At 37.4% G+C, this 20,115-nt stretch overlaps 4 protein-coding genes across 4 annotated transcripts; 3 read left to right on the top strand and 1 right to left on the bottom strand.

Annotated features, from left to right (window-relative positions):
• Positions 1-2,092: 2,092 nt before the first annotated feature.
• Positions 2,093-3,003, top strand: LOC148546967 (uncharacterized). The gene is made up of 2 exons (XM_088496044.1): positions 2,093-2,447; positions 2,546-3,003. The coding sequence occupies exons 1-2, from the start codon at positions 2,093-2,095 to the stop codon at positions 3,001-3,003; spliced, it is 813 nt and encodes a 270-aa protein (XP_088352170.1).
• Positions 3,004-4,009: 1,006 nt separating this feature from the next.
• On the top strand, positions 4,010-7,146 carry LOC107612038 (uncharacterized). Its single transcript, XM_016313876.3, has 11 exons — positions 4,010-4,138; positions 4,266-4,670; positions 4,780-4,914; positions 5,476-5,573; positions 5,688-5,772; positions 5,869-5,946; positions 6,055-6,144; positions 6,234-6,368; positions 6,578-6,699; positions 6,779-6,848; positions 6,961-7,146. The coding sequence occupies exons 1-11, from the start codon at positions 4,010-4,012 to the stop codon at positions 7,144-7,146; spliced, it is 1,533 nt and encodes a 510-aa protein (XP_016169362.3).
• A 1,276-nt stretch (positions 7,147-8,422) lies between these two features.
• On the bottom strand, positions 8,423-11,069 carry LOC148546966 (protein FAR1-RELATED SEQUENCE 5-like). The gene is made up of 3 exons (XM_088497401.1): positions 8,895-11,069; positions 8,603-8,800; positions 8,423-8,479 (listed from the first exon to the last, which is right to left on the bottom strand). The coding sequence occupies exons 1-3, from the start codon at positions 11,067-11,069 to the stop codon at positions 8,423-8,425; spliced, it is 2,430 nt and encodes an 809-aa protein (XP_088353527.1).
• Positions 11,070-13,055: 1,986 nt separating this feature from the next.
• LOC107613156 (CASC3/Barentsz eIF4AIII binding protein) lies at positions 13,056-17,720 on the top strand. The gene is made up of 12 exons (XM_088496561.1): positions 13,056-14,101; positions 14,196-14,298; positions 14,498-14,709; positions 14,805-15,649; positions 15,959-16,070; positions 16,236-16,358; positions 16,442-16,497; positions 16,587-16,632; positions 16,843-16,914; positions 17,013-17,088; positions 17,196-17,278; positions 17,364-17,720. The coding sequence occupies exons 1-9, from the start codon at positions 13,569-13,571 to the stop codon at positions 16,868-16,870; spliced, it is 2,058 nt and encodes a 685-aa protein (XP_088352687.1). The 5' UTR covers positions 13,056-13,568; the 3' UTR covers positions 16,871-16,914; positions 17,013-17,088; positions 17,196-17,278; positions 17,364-17,720.
• The last annotated feature ends 2,395 nt before the right edge of the window (positions 17,721-20,115 follow it).

Raw genomic sequence — 20,115 nt, 5'->3', positions numbered from 1 at the left:
AAAATTCTTTTGAAAAAAACCAATAATGATCACGAAAGGTGACCTCATGTTGAAGTGAACGCATATTTTTTGCTTCCAATACACGCACTTTTAAGCTACAAAATGAAATCTGCGTTTAGAAGAAAGGGTGTGTTTGGGGTACTCGTTGGAAGAGAAGAAGCACGTTTCGACTTCTTGAAAGCGTCAACTTTTGGTTTGGCAAATTTTTTTTTCATGAAAGCAGAAGTGATTTTGATACCGAAAGAAACGTTTACAAGAAGCAACTATTTTTAGCTTCCGTGTTTGCCTAACGAGCTTTTAGCCATGGATACTTACCGTTTATTTATCTTTTACCAACTTTATCCTTCATGTATGTTATTATATTATTTATAAAATTCTTGTTATTTCTCTTTATATGAGCTCTATTTTTCTATTATTTATTGTTTTTATTTTTTTCAACTTTTTGTTTGATATTATACACTTTTATCGTTGTGATTCTTATTTATTATGTTTGTTATTATCTTTTTATAATATGATTTATTGATTCTATTAGGTAAAGTAAATTAAACAAAAAACTAACTATAGATAATAATAATAGTAAAAAATTATAACATATTAAAAAAAAATACCAAAAATACTAAAAATATAATAAATAAATAGATCATAAAAAATTTTTAGATTTGTTTCAATAACTATAAAGTAAAAATTTAATTTTTTAATTATTTTTACTATTCTCTGATATAATTGTAATTCTCATATACTATGTTTTAGTGTAATTTTTTATAATATACATTATGATTCTATCAAAAAAATAAATTAAATAAAAAATTAATCATAGATAATAATAAAATTATAAACGTTGGATTCCAAAGTAATACTAGGAATAAGATTTTTGAAGGTACTAGAATAAGAATACGACGTAAAAAATACTACAGTAACATTCTTAGTTAATACCTACAAAAAATGTAACATATTTGATTAAATATTCTTTTATATATATATATATATATTTTATATATATATCTAAAATTTATATTGTTTTATTTTGATTTAAAAATATATTTTATATATTTCTATATGTTATTTTTATTTTAGTAAGTAAATATTCTTTAAAAAGGTTGATGTAAACAAAATTCTTTGTTCATAACAATAAGATCCTAATATTGGAAAAAAACCACGGTTAAAGAAGGAAATTAGTAAATTGCGTCCGATTTTATCTTAACCGAAAAAATTAATTATTTATAGAGGTTTTCGTGTGGGTGACGAGAATGGGGTTGGTTTACTGACACACGCAACTTTACTCGGTGTTCAGTTCAGGTCGTATCAGCGTCCATCATATGCCTGCAGCAATACTGTCACGGAGGTGAGAGAGAGACACCAGATAAGTGGAAGCAGCTCACCTCGGGAAATACATTTTCGCTTTTTTAAATAATTTGTTTTATCGTTGTGTTTCTCTGTAGAATTAAATATTTTTTACATGAAACCAAAGGATATTACTTCTGCTAAGACGTATAGTAATTAATACACATAGATAATGAGTAAAAAAATTAACTTACATAGTTAAGTTATTATTAAAATATTATTTTTTTTAATTTGAAGTAGATAATAGTAAAATATACAAACTTTTGTTAACAAATATTTTTGGGCAAAATTATAATATAAAAATTGGATGATTTCTGAAGGATATTACACGAAAATCTAATTTTAGTATTAGCTTTTTTAAAAATTATTATTTAGGCAACATAAGAGTGACTCATGAAATAATTATGTTAAGTCCAATATGGTAAACGATGAGGTCCAGTTTCGAAAATAGTTATTTAAAGGAACTTCGAAAATGATTTCATTAATTAACTTAGATCTTGCAGCCAAATTTTCGTTCCATAATAACATCATTGGAATTAACTTTCTAATTAAATATTTCAAAATGGAACGACAGTACGGTAAGTTAAATAAGAAACCGGCTCTGGTGTTATACTTTCCACCGGTTACCATCAAATATTGTTTTTCACGGGGCCTGGGTATATATCCATCGTGTGCGTCAGGGATACAGAATGAGCAATCCTCTTTCAGTGTGAGTGAAACCCACCCGTAAAATTTTCCACAGTCATTACCCATGAACACCGGCAAGTACAGGCTCTATGCTGTGCGCAAGGGACGTATTCCTGGAATCTACACAAATTGGGAGGACTGTAAAAAACAAGTTAATGGCTTTCCAGATGCAGAGTTTAAAGGTTTCCGCCTGCTGAGAGACGCCGAACATTGGTTGGGAGTTGTTGATCCATCATTGACACTACCCCCACCTCCGGAGGTAGATTCTGTAGTTCATCCTCACAGGGGACCGTTTGAGCAACCGGTCTCTTTATCCAAACACTTCTACAACATGCATGTGGGCTCAGGAGTGGGTGAGTCATCGCAGAAAGCAGTTGTTCCGTGTTCTCAGATTCCAGAAAGTTTTGGTGTGACTGTTGGTATGATTACGCCAGTGGTTTCTCTTTTCTTATTATTTTTTCCTGTGTATCCTGGCATTGAGTAACTTTTGCTGTTTGTAATTGTCACCCGTGTTCAGGACCGAACATTGTTCCGGAGAATTGTATTACTCAGTTTGCAGTGTTTGAGGATTTGGAGGTCTATCTCATTCGTCTCTGCTGCCAGCTGAGGCTTGATTATCCGGTGTTTAACCGGCGTGAATTTTTCTCCGACAATGGTGAGTTACTTCATGGCTACTGGGTGACACTGCGATCACAACAACGAGATGTTAGCTGGATCGTGGAGGGTGGTTTCTCATCGGACGAGCAGACCGCAAGACAGGACGCCTCATTCAAAATGTTGGGGAAGGTGCTGTCTTTAGTTGGGAAGGAAATTCACGACTACAACTATAGGATCGTTGCCGCCTTGAGAGTGCGGGTTGAGGAACTGGAAAGGCAACTACGAGTATCTGTTCAACAGCGAATCTGGGATCTGGAACACGAGAACCGAAAGCTTAGGTCTGATCTTCAGAAGTATAACGACTTATTCGAGACTTGAATAGACCGCTCACCTTGTTTGCAATTATCTACGCTTACAGTTTAGCAGCTTATTGTTAAGTCCTTCTCCGTAACTGATGTTTATATTTAGTTGTCATTCCAGTTTACGTTTCCGTTCTGTTAACTACAACGGTGACTCTTGTAAGTTGGAGATAGGTAATGTTGTTGTTGGGGTTTAGGGTTGGTTTCCAATCATTTTCAACGAGGGTTAATGAACTACTTATGCAATTGTTCAGTTTAATCAGATATTGTGGTCGGGTTTGTCACTTAATATTACGCAAAGTTATTTTATTTAACTTTACGCTGCTAAACGTTGGCATGCTGTACTAACAAATATGGACCCAAGTATTAGTCCTCTAATAATGAATTTAATTTACTAACCCAGGAACTCCACAGTGGAAGCAACTACTACAACACCACAAAATTTTGAGTACTAGCAGACCTTGATATGGTTTCTTGTTTAAATTAATATAATTACTTTTCGTCCCATACAGTCGGGTATAGTCTGCTACGACTGCCATAGGATATCACTAAGCCATCTGATCTATCTGATGGGAAGGAAGGTGATGTTTCTCCTGTGTAGTCACGCAGACGTGAATAGGCCTGCAGATCCAATGGACAAAGGTCGAAGTCTGGTTGGGTAAAGGGAGGGAGACTCCATACATTGAGTTTGAAGTTAGGGTCAGCTTTAATTTATATTTTTGCTTGTGCTGTATTGTTCCAGAAGAGGGCCACAGATATGACGTCCTTCGGCCCATTACGCTCCATTGTTCCCAAAAAAACCCACGAATAAGATACCCAAATATGGGGTTGGCTATGCGGTATGAGTAGAATTGGGCCCTTGTTGATGACGTTAGGTAAATACAATTAACATTGCCTTCATTTTTTATTAGTCACACGTGTCTCCTGTTTACAAACTGCGATGTTATTGGGATTCTTCTTAAGCACACTTCTTACCTTACTCACTGTACTCTCACTCTATTGTGCAGTTGCTTGTACTGTTCCTGATGGAGTTACAGAAAGAGAAGAGCGTTGAGGAGGCGGTGAAGCGTCGAAAGAGAGGAACCAAGGATGAATCTCTGGAGCCTGTAACCACCGTGGACGATGCAGTCAGTGGTGTCGCTGATCAGACACAGGTATGATAATGTTGTTCTTTTTCTGCAATGCTAAGGTTTCTTTTTACTTTTCGCTTCTTATCACCCGTCTAAGCATCACTTACACATGGGTAAAGTGACGTGCTTCCCTTCTGTCAACGTTGTGCAGAAAGCATCAACTGGAGATAACATGATTTTGGGGATCCTGACGACGCAGGCGAACCAAATACAAGCCTTAACGGCAGTTGTGGCACAGCACGGTCGAGTGCTGGAACTTCTAGCATCTTTGAATGTACCGGCTTCTTGTGACAAGAAACCTAAGATGGATCTGAATCTAAACTTGCATCCCTCAGGCGTGGATATTTACGGTAAAAATGGAACACTTCAGGAGCCGGTGAAAGTGGTGGCGAATGCCGGAACTCTCTCAGGTGAAGCTCCGACACGCCAACAGTGTCCTCCACCAGAACAAGTGGACGTTGCCCGGGGTTTATCGGGCCAAACGCCTACAAGGATGTCGAGGGTCAACAAGGGAAAAGCCGGCACACGCCAACCAGCATCGGAACTCAACTTACAGGTTTTTATTTCTCCAAATGATTTTCGATTCGTGTTATTTTAACCTTTTTTTTAAAGAAATTATTCGTCGTATTAGAATACATATGTATATGTAATTTCGTTCATCGCAGAGAAAGCTTTCATTTAAAGATGAAGGGAATTCCTCAGAAGACCTCATAAGAAACATAAGGTCAACAGGTCCTGGCTCTCCATGGACATTTTACACACACCGGAGTGCGGACATTAAGTCGGAGGAGACTCCAAAGGTACATGAAACACTGCATGGAAACCCTGGATGAACATTGATTTGATTCTTTATGTTCTTCTTGTTTAGTTTTCATCATTGGTGTCGAAATGAAGAAATATTTTGGGTCTGGGATAATTTTTTTTTTGTCTACTTCCTTTGGCCAAGTTTTTGGCCTCTTTAACCTTTTTCTTGGGCCAGCATATATGCCAAATTTGGAATTTGAAATCTTTTGGTTAACTTTTTTGCACAACATTTGCAAGTCCAGTATGGTTACCATTGCGGTTTCAGGGGCCACTAATAGATCTTGGGCCCTAGGTGGATTCAGTTAGGCCCAATAGCCTTGTCATAATCTGATTGGAATGCATTTGTTATTAATCACTATTGTATGGATCCCTTTAATTTTTTTTCCGCTTGGGTCGTTTACCGCGGAAACCGTCAACTGTTTATGTATTCCTATGCAAATGAAATATAATTTCGTAGCATGTTTGGGTTTCTTAATGGTATATTCATGTTGGGCCACAATACTAACATACTTATGAAAATTTATTTCCTAAAATCCAACACCGTGATCGCGAGGCAGTGCTTGGACCTCTCATTCTGGCCCCCACCAGGGATGCAGTTTGTTGGCCACGAACTCGCTGTTGCAGCCTACATCTTCGGCAACGGGCTATCACCGAGGTAAGCCGTTACATAATTAGGGTTGTCTTCTTTAGAAGTGCACAATTATTTTTAGCATCAGAAACTAGTTTCCCTACTGACCACGGTTTTCTCCTCGTTATGTCGACCTGTCAGCGAAATCCTGGTGGAAAATGAACATTGCATCGGGAATAGGGAAGCCCTCTTGACATTACGCCCCGGAGAGGAGGTCGTTGACGACGTAAGCAACTCCAACTATTTAATTTCATCGCAACATAATTTCGTTGTTTCAGATTACATTCGCTAATTGTTTGCGGCTAAATTGACCCACACGTAGGTTATCAACCTTGTCGTAGCAATGGTTTCCTCAAATAAGGCTGAGAAACGACGGTGGTGGCTACCAACCACCTTTGCGGTGATTTTCTTAACCGGTTACATTTTGTTTTTGCAAAATGATCTGTGGTTTTTTTTGGCAGTAAAACTCATTCATGAGCTTCCGTCCCCCAAATGATAATTGTTGCAGCAAATAGCTAGTAACCCAGGCCACCACTGCAAGGCAACTCTTGATTACATCGTAGCAAAGTACACGGGGTTCGCCGACAATTTATTGAAGGTGATACTTGTTAGATTCCAGAAATTTATTAGCCGTTTAGGAAGAACTAATAGTTGCAATCTGACTGCCTCTGGTCCCTCTTGGTGCAGATTTATGTTCCGCTCCACATGCGAGGCCATTGGTATTTGATGATTGTTGACATGTGGGATGAAAATTTGATTTATCTAGATTCATTAAAGTCTAGTGTGGACCGACAGGCTCGAATAGATAAAATGCTGGAAGTCGTGAGTTACTCTGACATATTATTCTAGTCTAATTTCCTTCTCCTTTTCCAATTTTTTTAATATCAACTTAGTTATAGACTTTGTTCTATTGACACAAGGACATGACTGCCCCTTCAACAATAAGCAAAATTGGTTCCCCTTTTCTTCATAATTTTTAAGACTCATACCACCCATGCTTATAACAATATATATGTCACAAATCACTGTAGGCTCGGTTACTTGAGCTGTTGTTGTCGGAGACGTCTTCATACGAGTGCAAGACGACTGGGCCGAAGTCTATCTCCAAGTTTAGGATCCAGGAGCCACAGATTTCTCAACAGGCAGCCGACTCGTATGCTGTGAACTCTATATCACTTTCGTATCTGCCGTGGTTAATTTACTCTTTATAACCATAATTTCTGTGTTCGCAGCAACGACTGCGGAGTTTGGGTTGCAGAGTGGATGATCCAGTACGATTTATGGGCATCTTATGACCTTCAGGTTGGATAATTAAAGACTTTACCAAATTGCTTTCTTTGATGTAAAAGATGTGGGTTTTAGTACATGTGGTTGTAATGAATGTATGTGTTACCATTATGTGTATGCCTCACAGGTGATCAATGAACACACCAGAATGACCATTGCTATTGATCTAGTTATGGGTGAGCACAACCCAATCTCCGAAGAAGTTCAACAAAAAGCGGTTCAATTCTGGGACAGGAATATGATATGCTCTTACTTGAAAGGAGCTAGACCAAGAAACAGGACCCGTAGTCCTGTGGGGCCACTAAGTCCCTAGGTTATATGTGGCTGAAAGTATAAACTTTTTTGGGTTGTTGAATGCAGTATGGAATGCTTTAACGGATCTTTGGTAATAGGAATTGGTCTTGGTTAGACACTTTTGTAGGTAGTGAATTTTTTGACTTAGTATGACAGAACCACAATCTGGGTACAACCAACCTTGTCGTGTGACCGCACCTATTGGGGTAACATTAGTTGGAGTTAAATGCCTCAACAGAGATCTGCTTTGCTTTAATTTTTTTTTTGTGCCCATACATGCGCCTGATGAAATTTTTTGGATTGTAATTGTTGGTCACCATTTTGTACTCAGAAGTCAAAGTAATCGTATAGGATGATGTGAATGTTCCTCTGTAGATACAAATTGTATATGAAATGCTACTCCATATTCAGTAAGTAAACTTGTTCCTGCCGATGGAAAGTAGTCCAAGTGATTGAACCAACCTCCCGAGGAATAACTAGTTTTAATATTACATTTCTTAACAACCCATGCACATGGAAAACATGAGTGAGTGAAAGTCTATGGTACCATAGACTCAATTCTAACCACTTATGAAGACTGTAATCATAAGTCGCGATTGAATGTTCACTAGCTAGTTTCGTTGATTAAAGCCTTTAAACATTTTAACTTACCACCGCTAGCACGAAAACTCAAATAGAACATGCCTGCATTTTTTTGCTCTTCAATAGAACAAGGCTGGTTAAAAACAGTTGAAAGTAATTTATGATAACGCTATACTGTCAAGTAACAACAATGGCATACTAAATGGAAGTGGATCTGCCAGCAAATGGAAGACTATCAAAAGTTATGTTACGCGTTACTGTTACTACTCATACTATTGGATTCAGTAATCTCATGTTACTCCTCAACTAAATATCAAAGAGTCTTAATTAATTTACGCCTACCCATTACTAATTCGTGTATTCACTTCGTTACTCTCATGTTAATCTTTCAATGGTCTCCTCAGATGCTAGTTGCACTTCATGCTACCATCAAAACAAGGCTATTAGACACACTTCATGTAACGAACGTACACAAATAGCAAATACTTCCCTGCAAGAATTTTCCACCCTAAACATATAACAAGTGATCCACATCTCATTAATCAATGCTTGAATTTACATTTCATTGGCACTTAAGTAGCCATTCTTTTTACCCAGCAAATAATAAACTCAAGCATATATAAGAACTAACACTTAAAATAAGAAAGACCATAAACCACTTCTATTATCACACGAGGCAGAATTCTCTAAGGAACACCAAATTGGACAACTATTTATGCTGCGGAGCTCGAACCCAATCTTGAACTGAGATAAGTTATTTCAGTCATCAGCTGCATAGGTAAAAGTAAACATAATTACTCAATTCTGGTTTGAACATCTATTTTAACGTGCCATTAGAACATGAGTGCAGAAGTCAGTTATTTGAGTACGACTAGGAAACAAAAACCACATACCTGTGCTATTACTTCGTCGGTGTTACTTATCGTGTTCGGCTCCCATTCCATAGTCTCCTTATGTCCAGCTGCAGCAGAAATTTCATGTTGTGAGGTAATCTTCGAACCTGATGCCTCCAGCCAAATCGGTGCACACAAATTATTGGGACCGGTAACACCCTTCTTCCCTTGTTCGAATCGGATCTGCACGCCAAACAGCTGAATGAGGCCATCGTAAGGAAACAAAAACACCTAATTTTTTAAAAGGAAAACTATGCTTGCTACAATCAACATGGGTATGCGGTGTTCTCACCCATTCCGTCGGTGAAGACTCCTCCGACCCTAAAGTTGTAGCCTGAAAATCTTTGCTCTCTTCAGATTTGGAAACAAAGGACCGGTCGGCATTGCAGTGTCGTTTTGTGTGACCCGTTTTGCGACAACGGGTGCAGCGCCTCTTCCGTCCGCCCTGCCTCCTCACACGAGGGGCACCCTTAGTCTTCGCAACAACAGGGTCGTGTAAGTCAACCATATCAAGAGCTTTCTTCTGACCCCCATTTTCAGGGCCTCTATCCAGTTCTTGACACAGCGCATGGAGACCTTTAAGCGCCTGTGTGAAAGACAAAGGGCTCTTGGCTCCAACATAAAGCATCCACTGTGCGGCTGCATGAAGTGCACCATGGCGCAACAAGAAACCAATTTCACTACCAACTTCCGTGATCTCAGCATACTTATCCAACGACTTTGCATCCTTTCGCCACCTCTTCAGAACCAGGCTATTAGGAATTCGAGTCAAGTGCTCATGCTTCATTACAAAAAACATATGCCTACAAGGTATTCCCTTTTGCCTCCAAAAATTGCATGCGCACTCCATTTTCCTTGAAACCCTATCGTACAGGACAATCACCTCTCTACCTGGGTCACCGTATTCCTCCAACGTGTACACCATTGTAGTAGAACGTCTTATCTTGGCTACAAAATTAACTGCACCGACACCCACTATTTCCTTCTTCGCATCAACGAATATCTCCCGTGTGTATGCATCTGCAGCATACCTTTCAAGAGGATCCAAACAAGTTGTCATTACTGGCATCCCATGGAGTGATCTAAATTGTGCAACTAATTCGTTATTTCGGTACTCTCGCACGACCAACTCCAAATTTTTAACCATATCAAGGAGACTGTGCCTAGACTTAAGAAAATTCTTCACGTATGCGTTAATGCCTTCGCACCGGGATGTTGTCCGAAACCCTGCACAGAACTTGTCCTGTAAATACGCATTAGCCCACATCATCCTCTTCTGAAAAGTTTCTTTGGCCCAAAAACTGTTCTGCAACCCATACTCTTCAATGGCATCATCCCACTCAGCCTCAAATTCATCTATTTCCATTTCTGAATACAGCCACCGGGTGAAACATTGTCGTAGTCCCTCTTCCTTCACATTAGCGGTTACATTCTTCTCCATATGCCAAGCACACAATCGATGCGTTGCCTCCGGAAAAACAGACTTGATTGCAGCTTTCATTGAATCACAGCCATCCGTGACGACAACCGACGGCTTCTTGTTACACATGACTTCCAACAAATTTTCCAGCAACCACTTATAAGACCCAACGCTTTCATCTAACACCACGCCAAACCCAAATATTGTCGTCTGCTTATGGTTATTCACACCAGAAAATATCACCAGCGGCCTCTGATATTTATTTTTCTTGTAGGTCGAATCAAAGGCTAGAACATCCCCAAAGTATTGGTAATCAACTCTACTGCCACCATCCGCCCAAAACATATTGGCTAGCATATTATCCTTAGTAAGATTATACCTAGCCATCGACATCGGATCAGCCCCCGCTTTCCCCTCCAAGTATACAACAGCGGCGTTAGCGTCCCCATCAATAATCTTTGCACGCTTAGCCTTGTTAATATAATTGTAAGCATCCTTCTTAGTGAAGCCCATTAGAGAATAGCCACCAGACTGTCCAGCCATATACCCCAGAATCTTAGACGTCGGAACACCATGAGCCTGCATACCAGATATTTGTGCCTTAGCGGAACAATTTATTTCTCTAAAATTCGTCATCATATGAACCATATATGTCGGAGTTAAATCGTGGTTATGATCCAATACTATTTTTCTCACCCTCCATATACCACTGACCACATCAAGGAAGATTGACAACTTTGCCTCACAATTTGTCCGCGTTTCCGGTTTATGACTTCTCTGCCTATCTAGCCTATCATAGTGACGACGTTCTCTCAGGCCCGCTCTATTACAAAAAAATCTACGACGAATAACCCTTCCACTGTCATCTTTTCCCGAGTCACCCTTTCGAATACCAAAACCAAAACATTTGCCTAACATCCTGTAAAATTCATATGCTGCTTCATCGCTACGGAATGCCTTGTTCATTATATCTTCCTTACTCAACTGCAATACATCTCGATACTCATCGGCTTCTTCATCCGACAATTCATATCCACTCTCAGCCATTCAAAATTTTCAGTAAATTTTGGAGTTCACTAAATTCAACAACGAATACCCTGGAAGATTATTTCCATCAAGATAAATAATAAAAGTAACTGCTCAGTAACACAGCAACAACAAATCTCGTCACCATTGTGATTCATTAATTACGAAAATACAATACTGCAGTGGCATAATAGGATATTTCATAAACAATTACTCATCAACATGCAGCAAAAATATCTGACATCACAAACTACTCATCAACTTAGTCTAAACAATTTTACAATCAACCATTCAGCAACAATAACAACTTCTTTTTATTTCTAAAAATTATTCTCAACCATCATTACTTCAGAAAAATAATTTACATCACAAATTATATGAATTAGCAACAAATTCCCCATAAAACTTACAAATAAAGAAAACTTGGTATCAACTGCATATACTTATTTTTCATCACATCCTCAAAAATAAGTAGAAGATGAAAACTTACAATTTCGATGGCCAAAAAGAGGACTCTGATTCTTGAATTTCGTCTTCTCTTTTCTGTCTTCCTCTATTCAGATCTTATTGTTGGGATTGGATGAACTGGTGAAAGTTGAAACCTGAAAGAAGGGTTTAAGAAAGCGCTGTCTTGAGGCAACGGGGTATCAACGGTAACAAGCATTATCTTCAATGTACAAAATTAAACTGTTCTGTTAGAAAAACTTACCGGAGTAAATGGTTTGGACATAAATCAGCGCCGCTCTTGCTCGTATCCCTTTGTACCCTTCCATTTTTTTGCCCTTTCACTGTCTATGCCCGTCACCCTTCCCCTTCCTGAAATCGTTACAGCGTGGGTTACCCTAGTTCCTCCAAGGTTCCAACACTTATTATTATTATTATTATTATTATTATTATTATTATTATTATTATTATTGTTGAGAGTAAGCCCAGAGAGCATCCCAATCTATTTTTCTTCAACGCATAACATAGCTTCAAAAAAAATTTTCCACAGAGCATCCCAATCTATTTTTCTTCAACGCATAACATAGCTTCAAAAAAAATTTTTGGGCTTCAAATCAAATTGGCCCAAACACTTAACCACCTTAATTAACATAATCTACTACCTAACTTATTAATCACTTTGACAAGTTAAAGCCTATTGTTTCTCTGCTTCCGTCAGATTTGTTTTGTCTTGGGAAACATCTTTACACGCGTCCAATATCCATGCACTCCACCTTGTTTCAGCATGAAAAGAAAATTCTTCATTTCATCACCGTAGCACTGCCCTTTTTTTAAAAGCTAGATTTAGCTTGGATTAACTCAAATAGGGAGAATGCATGATAGATTCTCGTGAAAATTACAGATACAATATGATTTAGAATATAAATATATAATAATGTTAAATATATATTAAAATTAATTATTAGTATATAATATATATTAAAAAAATTTAATTATATACTTATCTATATATATGTAAATATATTAATAATTAATTTTATATACATTTAATATTTTTGTTTAGCATAATATATACACAAGATAAAGATATATAAAATAATTAAATTGGGGTATAAACATGAAAGTGGTTTCTATAAAGTGTATCGTTTGAAAAGTAATAAGATTTGTATCAATAATTTATCTTATTAGACATAGAATTATTAATTTTTTTATCAACAGTACAGTGTACAGTTCAAATGTCCCGCCATATGGTTGGATCAATATATCTGTTGATTAATGCTGAAATTTAATTGAGTTTGACACTGAATCTCACCAAGGTCAAATATATTTTCGTTCACTATAAATATTTATAAAACTCGAATTACTTTTATTCTTAACAAACTATAATTAAAATTTGGTATTCTGTTAAAAACTGATTAAATGGAGTAAAATTAGATCATATCTTATCTTATATCATAAAAAGATAAGTAATTTATATATTTTTCTAGTTGTAACTTGTAAATTATAATTAAAAAGATATGCAAACCTGTATAAAAAGAGGCATGTGATGCACGTAGTTAGATATCTAGTCTCTACTCTCTACTCCTTGTGTTGTGGCCTGATCACTTCACGTGTCAGATCCCCAACCGCCATTGAATTCCCATAAATACCCTTCACAATAAGATAATTCCTCCAATAAACCACAACCCTGTATTCTTTTTTTTAGACCCTTCTTTCTTTTTGTTTTGTTTTGTTTCTTCATCCTTCAGTTTCAATTGCGGAGACGACACACTAAAATCTCCCAAAAAAAAATATCTAGGGTTTCGCCCCCTCTACAACCCGACTTCAATTCAATCTATAATCTTCTTCACCTTCCCTTCCTCAATTCCCCGTTTTCCCTCTCTACGCAAATCGTCTACTTTGTTTATCGTTTTCGGTTTCGGTTTCCAATTGGCTGCGATTTTGCCTCATTCGTTTTTGGCCTTTGCAGCAGAAAGCTTTTTGGTTTTCTTTTTCATTGAGTTTTACTGTGACGCGCGTTTTGGTTGGTTGCGCTTGATCGAAGTTTGAATTTGGGGGGTTTAGGTTTTGGCATTGATGGGCAGCGGTGGCGAAGAAGATGTTGAGTACGAGAGTGATCCCGAGGAGTCTAAACGAGCCCTCGGAATGCGGAGGAGGGTTGAGGCGAGTGACGATGAAGGTGACGCTGAAGCAGAAGCCGAACTTGAAGCTGAAGCCAAGGGTGCAGATCGCCGCGTGATTTGTTCCGATGTTTCCGACGGCGAGGGAGGAGTGGCCGATTACGATGAGGAGGAGGAAGAAGAGGAATTGGACGAGGAAGAAGCTGAAGAAGAAGAATTGGATGAGGAGGAGGAAGAAGACGAGGTGTACGAGGAGGAGAGGGGCATTGATGAAGGTGGGGGTGTGAATGGCTCAGTGGCTATGCCAAAGGGTTCTGATGGTGCTGATGAGAAACCCCATTTGGAAGAAGAGGATGAAGAAGAAGGAGGAGAATCAGGGAACAAGGATGACGAGGAGAAGAAGGAGAATGAGCCATTTGCGGTGCCCACAGCTGGAGTGTTTTACATGCACGATGACCGTTTCAGGGATAATGCTGGTGCTCGCCACAGGTATATTCACCCAAAAACTCTTTTTGAGTTTTAGCATCAACTGTGTAGTGCTTTAGAACTCAGTTAAATAATAATGCATTTTGTTCCCTTTCAGGAGAATGCGCGGTGGAAGGAGGCTGTGGGAGTCTAAAGATGATAGGAAATGGGGACACGATAAGTATGAGGAGATTACTTCTCAGGAAAGGCACTACAAGGAGGTGATCATATTCCTGACATTTATATCTGAAATTACAAGCTTCTGACATTTAGAACTTATCATTTAGTCCATGATTTTGTAGTCCGTTAATCAAACTAGCTGGTCCATATGTTACTATCATCGTCTACAAATCTAATACTAGTATTTTTACCTTTTTCTTCAGTGACACTTTTTTTTAATGCATTCTGTATACAATCCAGGGAAGGAAGCTTTCTAGGGGTAACTATAGAGGAGGGCGGGGTAAAAGTCGTGGTGTTGGTCGTGGAGGATATGCTCGAGGAAATAGGAAAGGGTATGAAAACAGTGGTAATCAAACTCAGGTTCCGAAAGCGGTTGTGCGAGGGAGAGGGCCACGGCGGTATGAGCCTGCCATGAAAAATGGTGATCAAACATCCCAGATGCAAAATAGACAGTGAGTATCACGTTAGCATTTTATAAGAATGGTTGGAGTCATGGTATGCTTAAATGTCAAGACTTTCTAATTATTGTTTTGTTTATTTTGCTAAGATCTTCTTCAAAGCCTTTTGAGAAAACTTCACATACTAGTTCAGGGAGAACCGCTGGATCTACCTCCAATTATGAATCAGATCCTGTGCCTGCTGCTAAGAAACAAGTGTCTTCGAATTTGAATTACGCATCTCCCCCGTTTTACCCTTCAGGCTCATCCAACAAAGAGATGAATCTGGCATCAAAAAGGGATGTCCAAACTGGCAGCACAAGCAGGAGTGGTCGTCCTGGAGTTGTGGAAGAGGGAGTTTCAGTTCAACAAAACAATTCTTTGCTTCGTGGAAAGAATGTTGTTGATACTACTATAGGTATGGATAAGCTGTATATTGAAGAGTCCATCAATCCGTCTGTTGGCAAGTCCTTGAACAGTATGCATGCTGTACCTCCTGGATCATCTGGGGTTAATGCTTCTCAATCTTCTCACTCAAGGGCTCCATTGAGGGGTGGGGCAATTCCAGTACAGATGAATTTTCAGCCTGCTATTGCACATAATCAAGTGAACAAATTTGCTCCAACACAACACCAGTCAACTGTCCAGAGGAATCATGCGCCAGCACGAATTCCAACCACTTTGCAAGCCTCTGCTCCACAGATTGGTCAACGTCCTGGCACCGGTTCTCAAGCTTCATCTCCGCCAAAAACATCTGTGGCAATCAGTTCGTTGGATTCTGGAGAAATTGACGCTACTTCAGAATCAGGTAAATCTAAAGGTGCATTGGTTGGGAAGGGAAGGGGGGGTTCTCAGGGAAGTGGAAGGGGCTCTTTCGTTTATGGTGGAGCTATGGGGGCTGCTGGAAATATGGGGGGTAATCATGGAGATCCAAACTTCCCAGCCTTCTTGCCAGGTTTGTTAATTTAGTTGCTATTTCATACTGCATTTTCATTTAGAACGTTTGATACAGCCTTCTTTTTGCAGTTTCTCATTTTGGTGTTTTAGTGGGACTTTCTTATGTATTAAAATGTTATATAACATCACTAATCCATCAGATGAGAAATTGTTATATACTGTGTTCTTGCTGTGTACTTTTGTATTTATTGGAATCCCATTGGTTTTGTTATATGTTTTCCCTTTGGATTCCTTTTACACTGTCTTTTTCTTCCAACTACCCACCATTATTTGTTTCTAACTTCAATTGGGCTATGATTGGACACAGTTATGCAGTTTGGAGGCCAGCATCCTGGGGGTATTGGAGTCCCTGCTGTTGGCATGGCATTCCCAGGATATGTTGCTCAGCCTAATGGTTTGGGAAACTCTGAAATGACATGGTACTGATATCAATTTTGGCATTTTATTCGTTTTTAAATTTTTGAAGGACTAGTATATTTGCTAATTTACTGTTTTGGTTTTCACTTCTCACTTTCTATTTCCTTCAGTTTACTCTTTCTATTTTTAGTGGAACAGTTGTTTACTACTTCCTTCTTTGGTTTCAGGCTACCTGTTTTGGCCGGTGCAGCAGGAGCTTTAGGGGCTACATACTGTCCACCCTATCTCACTGTTGACGGTGCCTATCATGGTCGACAGTCAGGGCAGGCATCTGCAACAGCTACTTCAAGGTTGGAATTATTATTTGCTTTCATATTGCGGAATCATTTACCTGGTTCTTATCATTTGTGTTTTAATTATTGTATATTTGCAGCAAGGAAACTGATGCTAATAAAGCTTCTAGTGAGTGGAAGCCACCACAGAGAGCTGGTAAGACAACATCGTTTCTCTCCGACTTTGTTTACCTGTTGCTTTGGTTGCTGGTGTTAATTTATTACTTGTAACTTCTCTGTCTGCAGAGCCTGTAAATGATGAGTTTGGACAGCGGCAGAATAAACCCCGCAGGCAAGTCTTTAGTCTCATTCTTCTGCTTCTATTAATGCATGAATTTTCTTCGGGTGTTAGGGGTGGTTTTAGGGTAGGGTTACAATACTCCTGTTCATACTATTGGGGTATGGGATGATTTTTAATTAGCCTGAGGTCAATATCTAAATGAATGTTTTCATCTCAATCTTGAGGGGAAAAGCTAATCTATGTTGGCTTTGCTCTATGCAGATACTCAGAGATGAATTTTGGACAGTGAAGTATTTTACATACGATGCAACTTGTTTGAATAAGACTATAAAGGTGAGCTACTTCCCTGTAGATTTTTTTTTTTTTTTTAAGTTTGTGTTTTCTTGTATGATTGCAATTTTCTAAATCTTGGTAATTTTGTGTAACAACAGGCCTCCATCAGGCCCTTTGTTCTCCAGCGTTTGCTCTGGAGTACTTTGGGCTGCAATAGGTTTCAAGATTTTTTAGGTAATTGCAAAACGAATATCTCCAGTTAGAATTTGAATTGCTTTACCATTGACTTGGGCTTTAATTTGCTCATGCACCTTTGTTTTTTGCTTGCATTCTGCGCCCAGTTCTATAACGCCTGTTGATGCTGTTTCCCATTTAAAGAAGTTGTTGCAGCTTGGCAGGTGGTAGTTGCTTGTGTAATTGTGCGGTAAGAATCACAAACATAGTTGAACTTACACACGCTATCATTATAATTCTTGCATTGAGTGCATGCATGTTTGCTTTGTTTACAGGTTTTTCTTGCGGTTTGCTTGCTTTTTTAGTGAAGCATAACAAGATAACATATGCTGTGGCCTCTCTACAACTACTACTACAACCATGCATATGTCCAAAGAAAACGATATTTTATTTGCAGCAACTGATTGCTTGTGGGAGTTATAAGATTTCTCATGTTAATGGGCTTCTTTTTTATATTTATCTGCTATCTCGAATTGTGGGTTAAATTATCTAGGTCCACGGAGACATTTTTATAATATTTTCCATTTTTTTTTCTCTTCTCTTTTATATCTAAGTATCCGTTTTTGACTGTATGGTTTTGCTATTGAGACCTGAGAAACCAATTTCCGAGTTATGCTGTATTAGCTGTTAAATATGAGTTTGTTTTTTTTGTTAATTATTAAATTACCCTTTTGAGAATTGGCTTTACTTGAGTATTTGCGGTGTCGGTGAGTGAACCTAACGTAATATGACGTCACTATTTGACTTATTTTAAAACGTCAAATGACGGTAATAGTCCTGATTCCTCAATATTCATCTACTTTCTGATTCTCGTCCAGAATTTCTTTCCTCCAAAGCAATAAAAACTGAAAAGTTTGTCAATTAATAATTAAAATTATAAATTTATTTTCCGCCGTTGGGATCAAAGGCTTTTTTTTCTTGTGGGATATTTAGGAATGTTGTTACGGTTTATATAATAATAATAATAATAATAATATACTATCTAGAAACATAGAAGAGGTGAAAAATGTTATCCTATTTTAACTGGCATGTTTAATAAGCTAAAGAAATGGAATGAAATCATGAATGCTTACGTGAAGTGATTAATTGTTATGACAAGTAAACCACAAAAAAAATGCATGAGTTATTTAATTACTAATAAAATATTCTTAAATAATCATGTTATTCAGAATGACAACGCGACCTCTCACCATAAAAGTGATCCACTTCGCTTCCTGTCCTTTACTTTCGTGACCCAACATGGTCTCTGTGGGTATTTTTCCGTCAACTCTAAACGGAAAATACTAACATGTCAGGTTTAAAAATGGACAGGAGTTTAATTGTTTCTAAATTTAAATTGGTTAGGGGTTTATTTATCTCTATTCTTTAAATAATATTTTTTTAAAATTTTTTATTCATTATATTAATATTCTTTTTTTAATAAATTATTCAAATTTAAAAATATTATTTATTATGAATAATTTTCAAATATAATTTTTAAATATATATAAATAATAAATATTAAAATTCGGTTAGTACATTAATAATAATAATCCTATGATATACTATTAGTATTATGATCTAAATAATTTTCACAACAAAATAAAAAAAAATAATTTTCACAACAAAATAATCCTATGATATACTATTAGTATTATAGTAAAAAAATTTTGAGTAATAACAAATTTAATTTTTTTTATCTCTTTAAACTAAATTAATAATTCTATTTGATATCTTGACACTAAAATAAACTATGAGTAGGCTACTAATAGTCTAATACTAAATGAAATAAAACATAATATATATATATATATATATATATATATATATATATATATATATATATAGATATATAGCTACAGGAAATTCTTTAGCACTGAATCAAAGTATTCGGGAGGAACAGATTGTCCCAGCGCGATATTGTCAAGAATTTCTGACTATTGCATGGGATACGTAATAAAGCTAGTATATTTATTAAACCTGCACAAATCTAACTTCCGTTGCTATAGCTAGCCATATAGTTGTTAGGATCTCATATAGACCTTTATGACCCTGGCCTGTAAATGGACCTATTTTCACGCAATTCACAGGGTTCAACAAGCAATCGATATTTCACGATCAAGTATATATATATATATATATATATATATATATATATATATATATGTTTTATTTTATTTAGTATTAGTAGTCTACTCATGGTGTATTTTAGTGCAAAGATATCAGATAGAATTATTAATTTAGTTTAAAGAGAGAAAAATTCAAAAAAAAAATTATTATATATCAAATAATGTGTTTATTATTTTTTATTTTATTGTGAAAATTATCTAGATTATAATACTAATATTATATCATGGGATTATTATTATTATTAATGTATTAACCGTATTTTAATATTTATTATTTATATATTTAAAAATTATATTTGAAAATTATATTTGAGTATAATTCAAATAGATATATGTCAAAGCAAATATAGATGCACAATTAAACAATTATAAATGTAAAACCTACTCACAACTTGGTCCCATGAAAATGTAAGTTCCCACATCGGTTGGGGATGGGAACGAAGCATGCCCTATAAGGATGTGGATACCTCTCCATAGCATGACGTGTTTTGACGAGTGAGTGTGGGGGGTTTCAGCTATCATCCCTATCGTCAAAGGCAAAACCGTGAGGCCTTGTGTGCCAAAGCGGACAATATCGTGCTAGCAGGTGGTCTGGGCTGTTACAGATGGTATCAGAACCGGAGCCCGGATCGATGTGCCAGCGAGAGCGCTGGGCTCTCTTACGGGGTGGATTGTAAGGTCTCACATCGGTTGGGGAGGGGAACGAAGCATGCCTTATAAGGATGTGGATACCTTTCCCTAACATGACGCATTTTGACGAGTGAGTGTTGGGGACTTCAGCTATCATCCCTATCGTCAAAGGCAAAACCGTGAGGCCTTGTGTGCCAAAGCGAACAATATTGTGCTAGCGGGTGATCTGGGCTGTTACAGAAAATACCTCTCCCTAGAATGGAATGAATGAGCGTAGAATTTGGATTGG

The sequence above is a fragment of the Arachis ipaensis genome, chromosome B8 (assembly GCF_059453495.1).
Source record: "Arachis ipaensis isolate K30076 ecotype BB chromosome B8, ASM5945349v1, whole genome shotgun sequence".
In the NCBI taxonomy this organism is placed as follows: domain Eukaryota; kingdom Viridiplantae; phylum Streptophyta; class Magnoliopsida; order Fabales; family Fabaceae; genus Arachis; species Arachis ipaensis.
Note: the sequence above shows the minus strand (reverse complement) of the source record. Positions and strands in the feature narration are given on the sequence as shown.

Excerpts from the sequence above, each read along its gene's own strand:
- LOC148546967 (XM_088496044.1), top strand. The coding sequence starts at position 2,093 with ATGAACACCGGCAAGTACAGGCTCTATGCTGTGCGCAAGGGACGTATT. Across the intron at positions 2,448-2,545 it reads AAGTTTTGGTGTGACTGTTG|GACCGAACATTGTTCCGGAG; the intron begins GTATGATTACGC and ends ACCCGTGTTCAG.
- LOC107612038 (XM_016313876.3), top strand. The coding sequence starts at position 4,010 with ATGGAGTTACAGAAAGAGAAGAGCGTTGAGGAGGCGGTGAAGCGTCGA. Across the intron at positions 5,574-5,687 it reads GGCAACGGGCTATCACCGAG|CGAAATCCTGGTGGAAAATG; the intron begins GTAAGCCGTTAC and ends TCGACCTGTCAG. Across the intron at positions 6,700-6,778 it reads TCTCAACAGGCAGCCGACTC|CAACGACTGCGGAGTTTGGG; the intron begins GTATGCTGTGAA and ends CTGTGTTCGCAG.
- LOC148546966 (XM_088497401.1), bottom strand. The coding sequence starts at position 11,069 with ATGGCTGAGAGTGGATATGAATTGTCGGATGAAGAAGCCGATGAGTAT. Across the intron at positions 8,801-8,894 it reads AGTCTTCACCGACGGAATGG|CTGTTTGGCGTGCAGATCCG; the intron begins GTGAGAACACCG and ends GGCCTCATTCAG. Across the intron at positions 8,480-8,602 it reads CCGACGAAGTAATAGCACAG|CTGATGACTGAAATAACTTA; the intron begins GTATGTGGTTTT and ends TTACCTATGCAG.
- LOC107613156 (XM_088496561.1), top strand. The coding sequence starts at position 13,569 with ATGGGCAGCGGTGGCGAAGAAGATGTTGAGTACGAGAGTGATCCCGAG. Across the intron at positions 14,299-14,497 it reads AGGAAAGGCACTACAAGGAG|GGAAGGAAGCTTTCTAGGGG; the intron begins GTGATCATATTC and ends TATACAATCCAG. Across the intron at positions 16,633-16,842 it reads CGGCAGAATAAACCCCGCAG|ATACTCAGAGATGAATTTTG; the intron begins GCAAGTCTTTAG and ends TGCTCTATGCAG.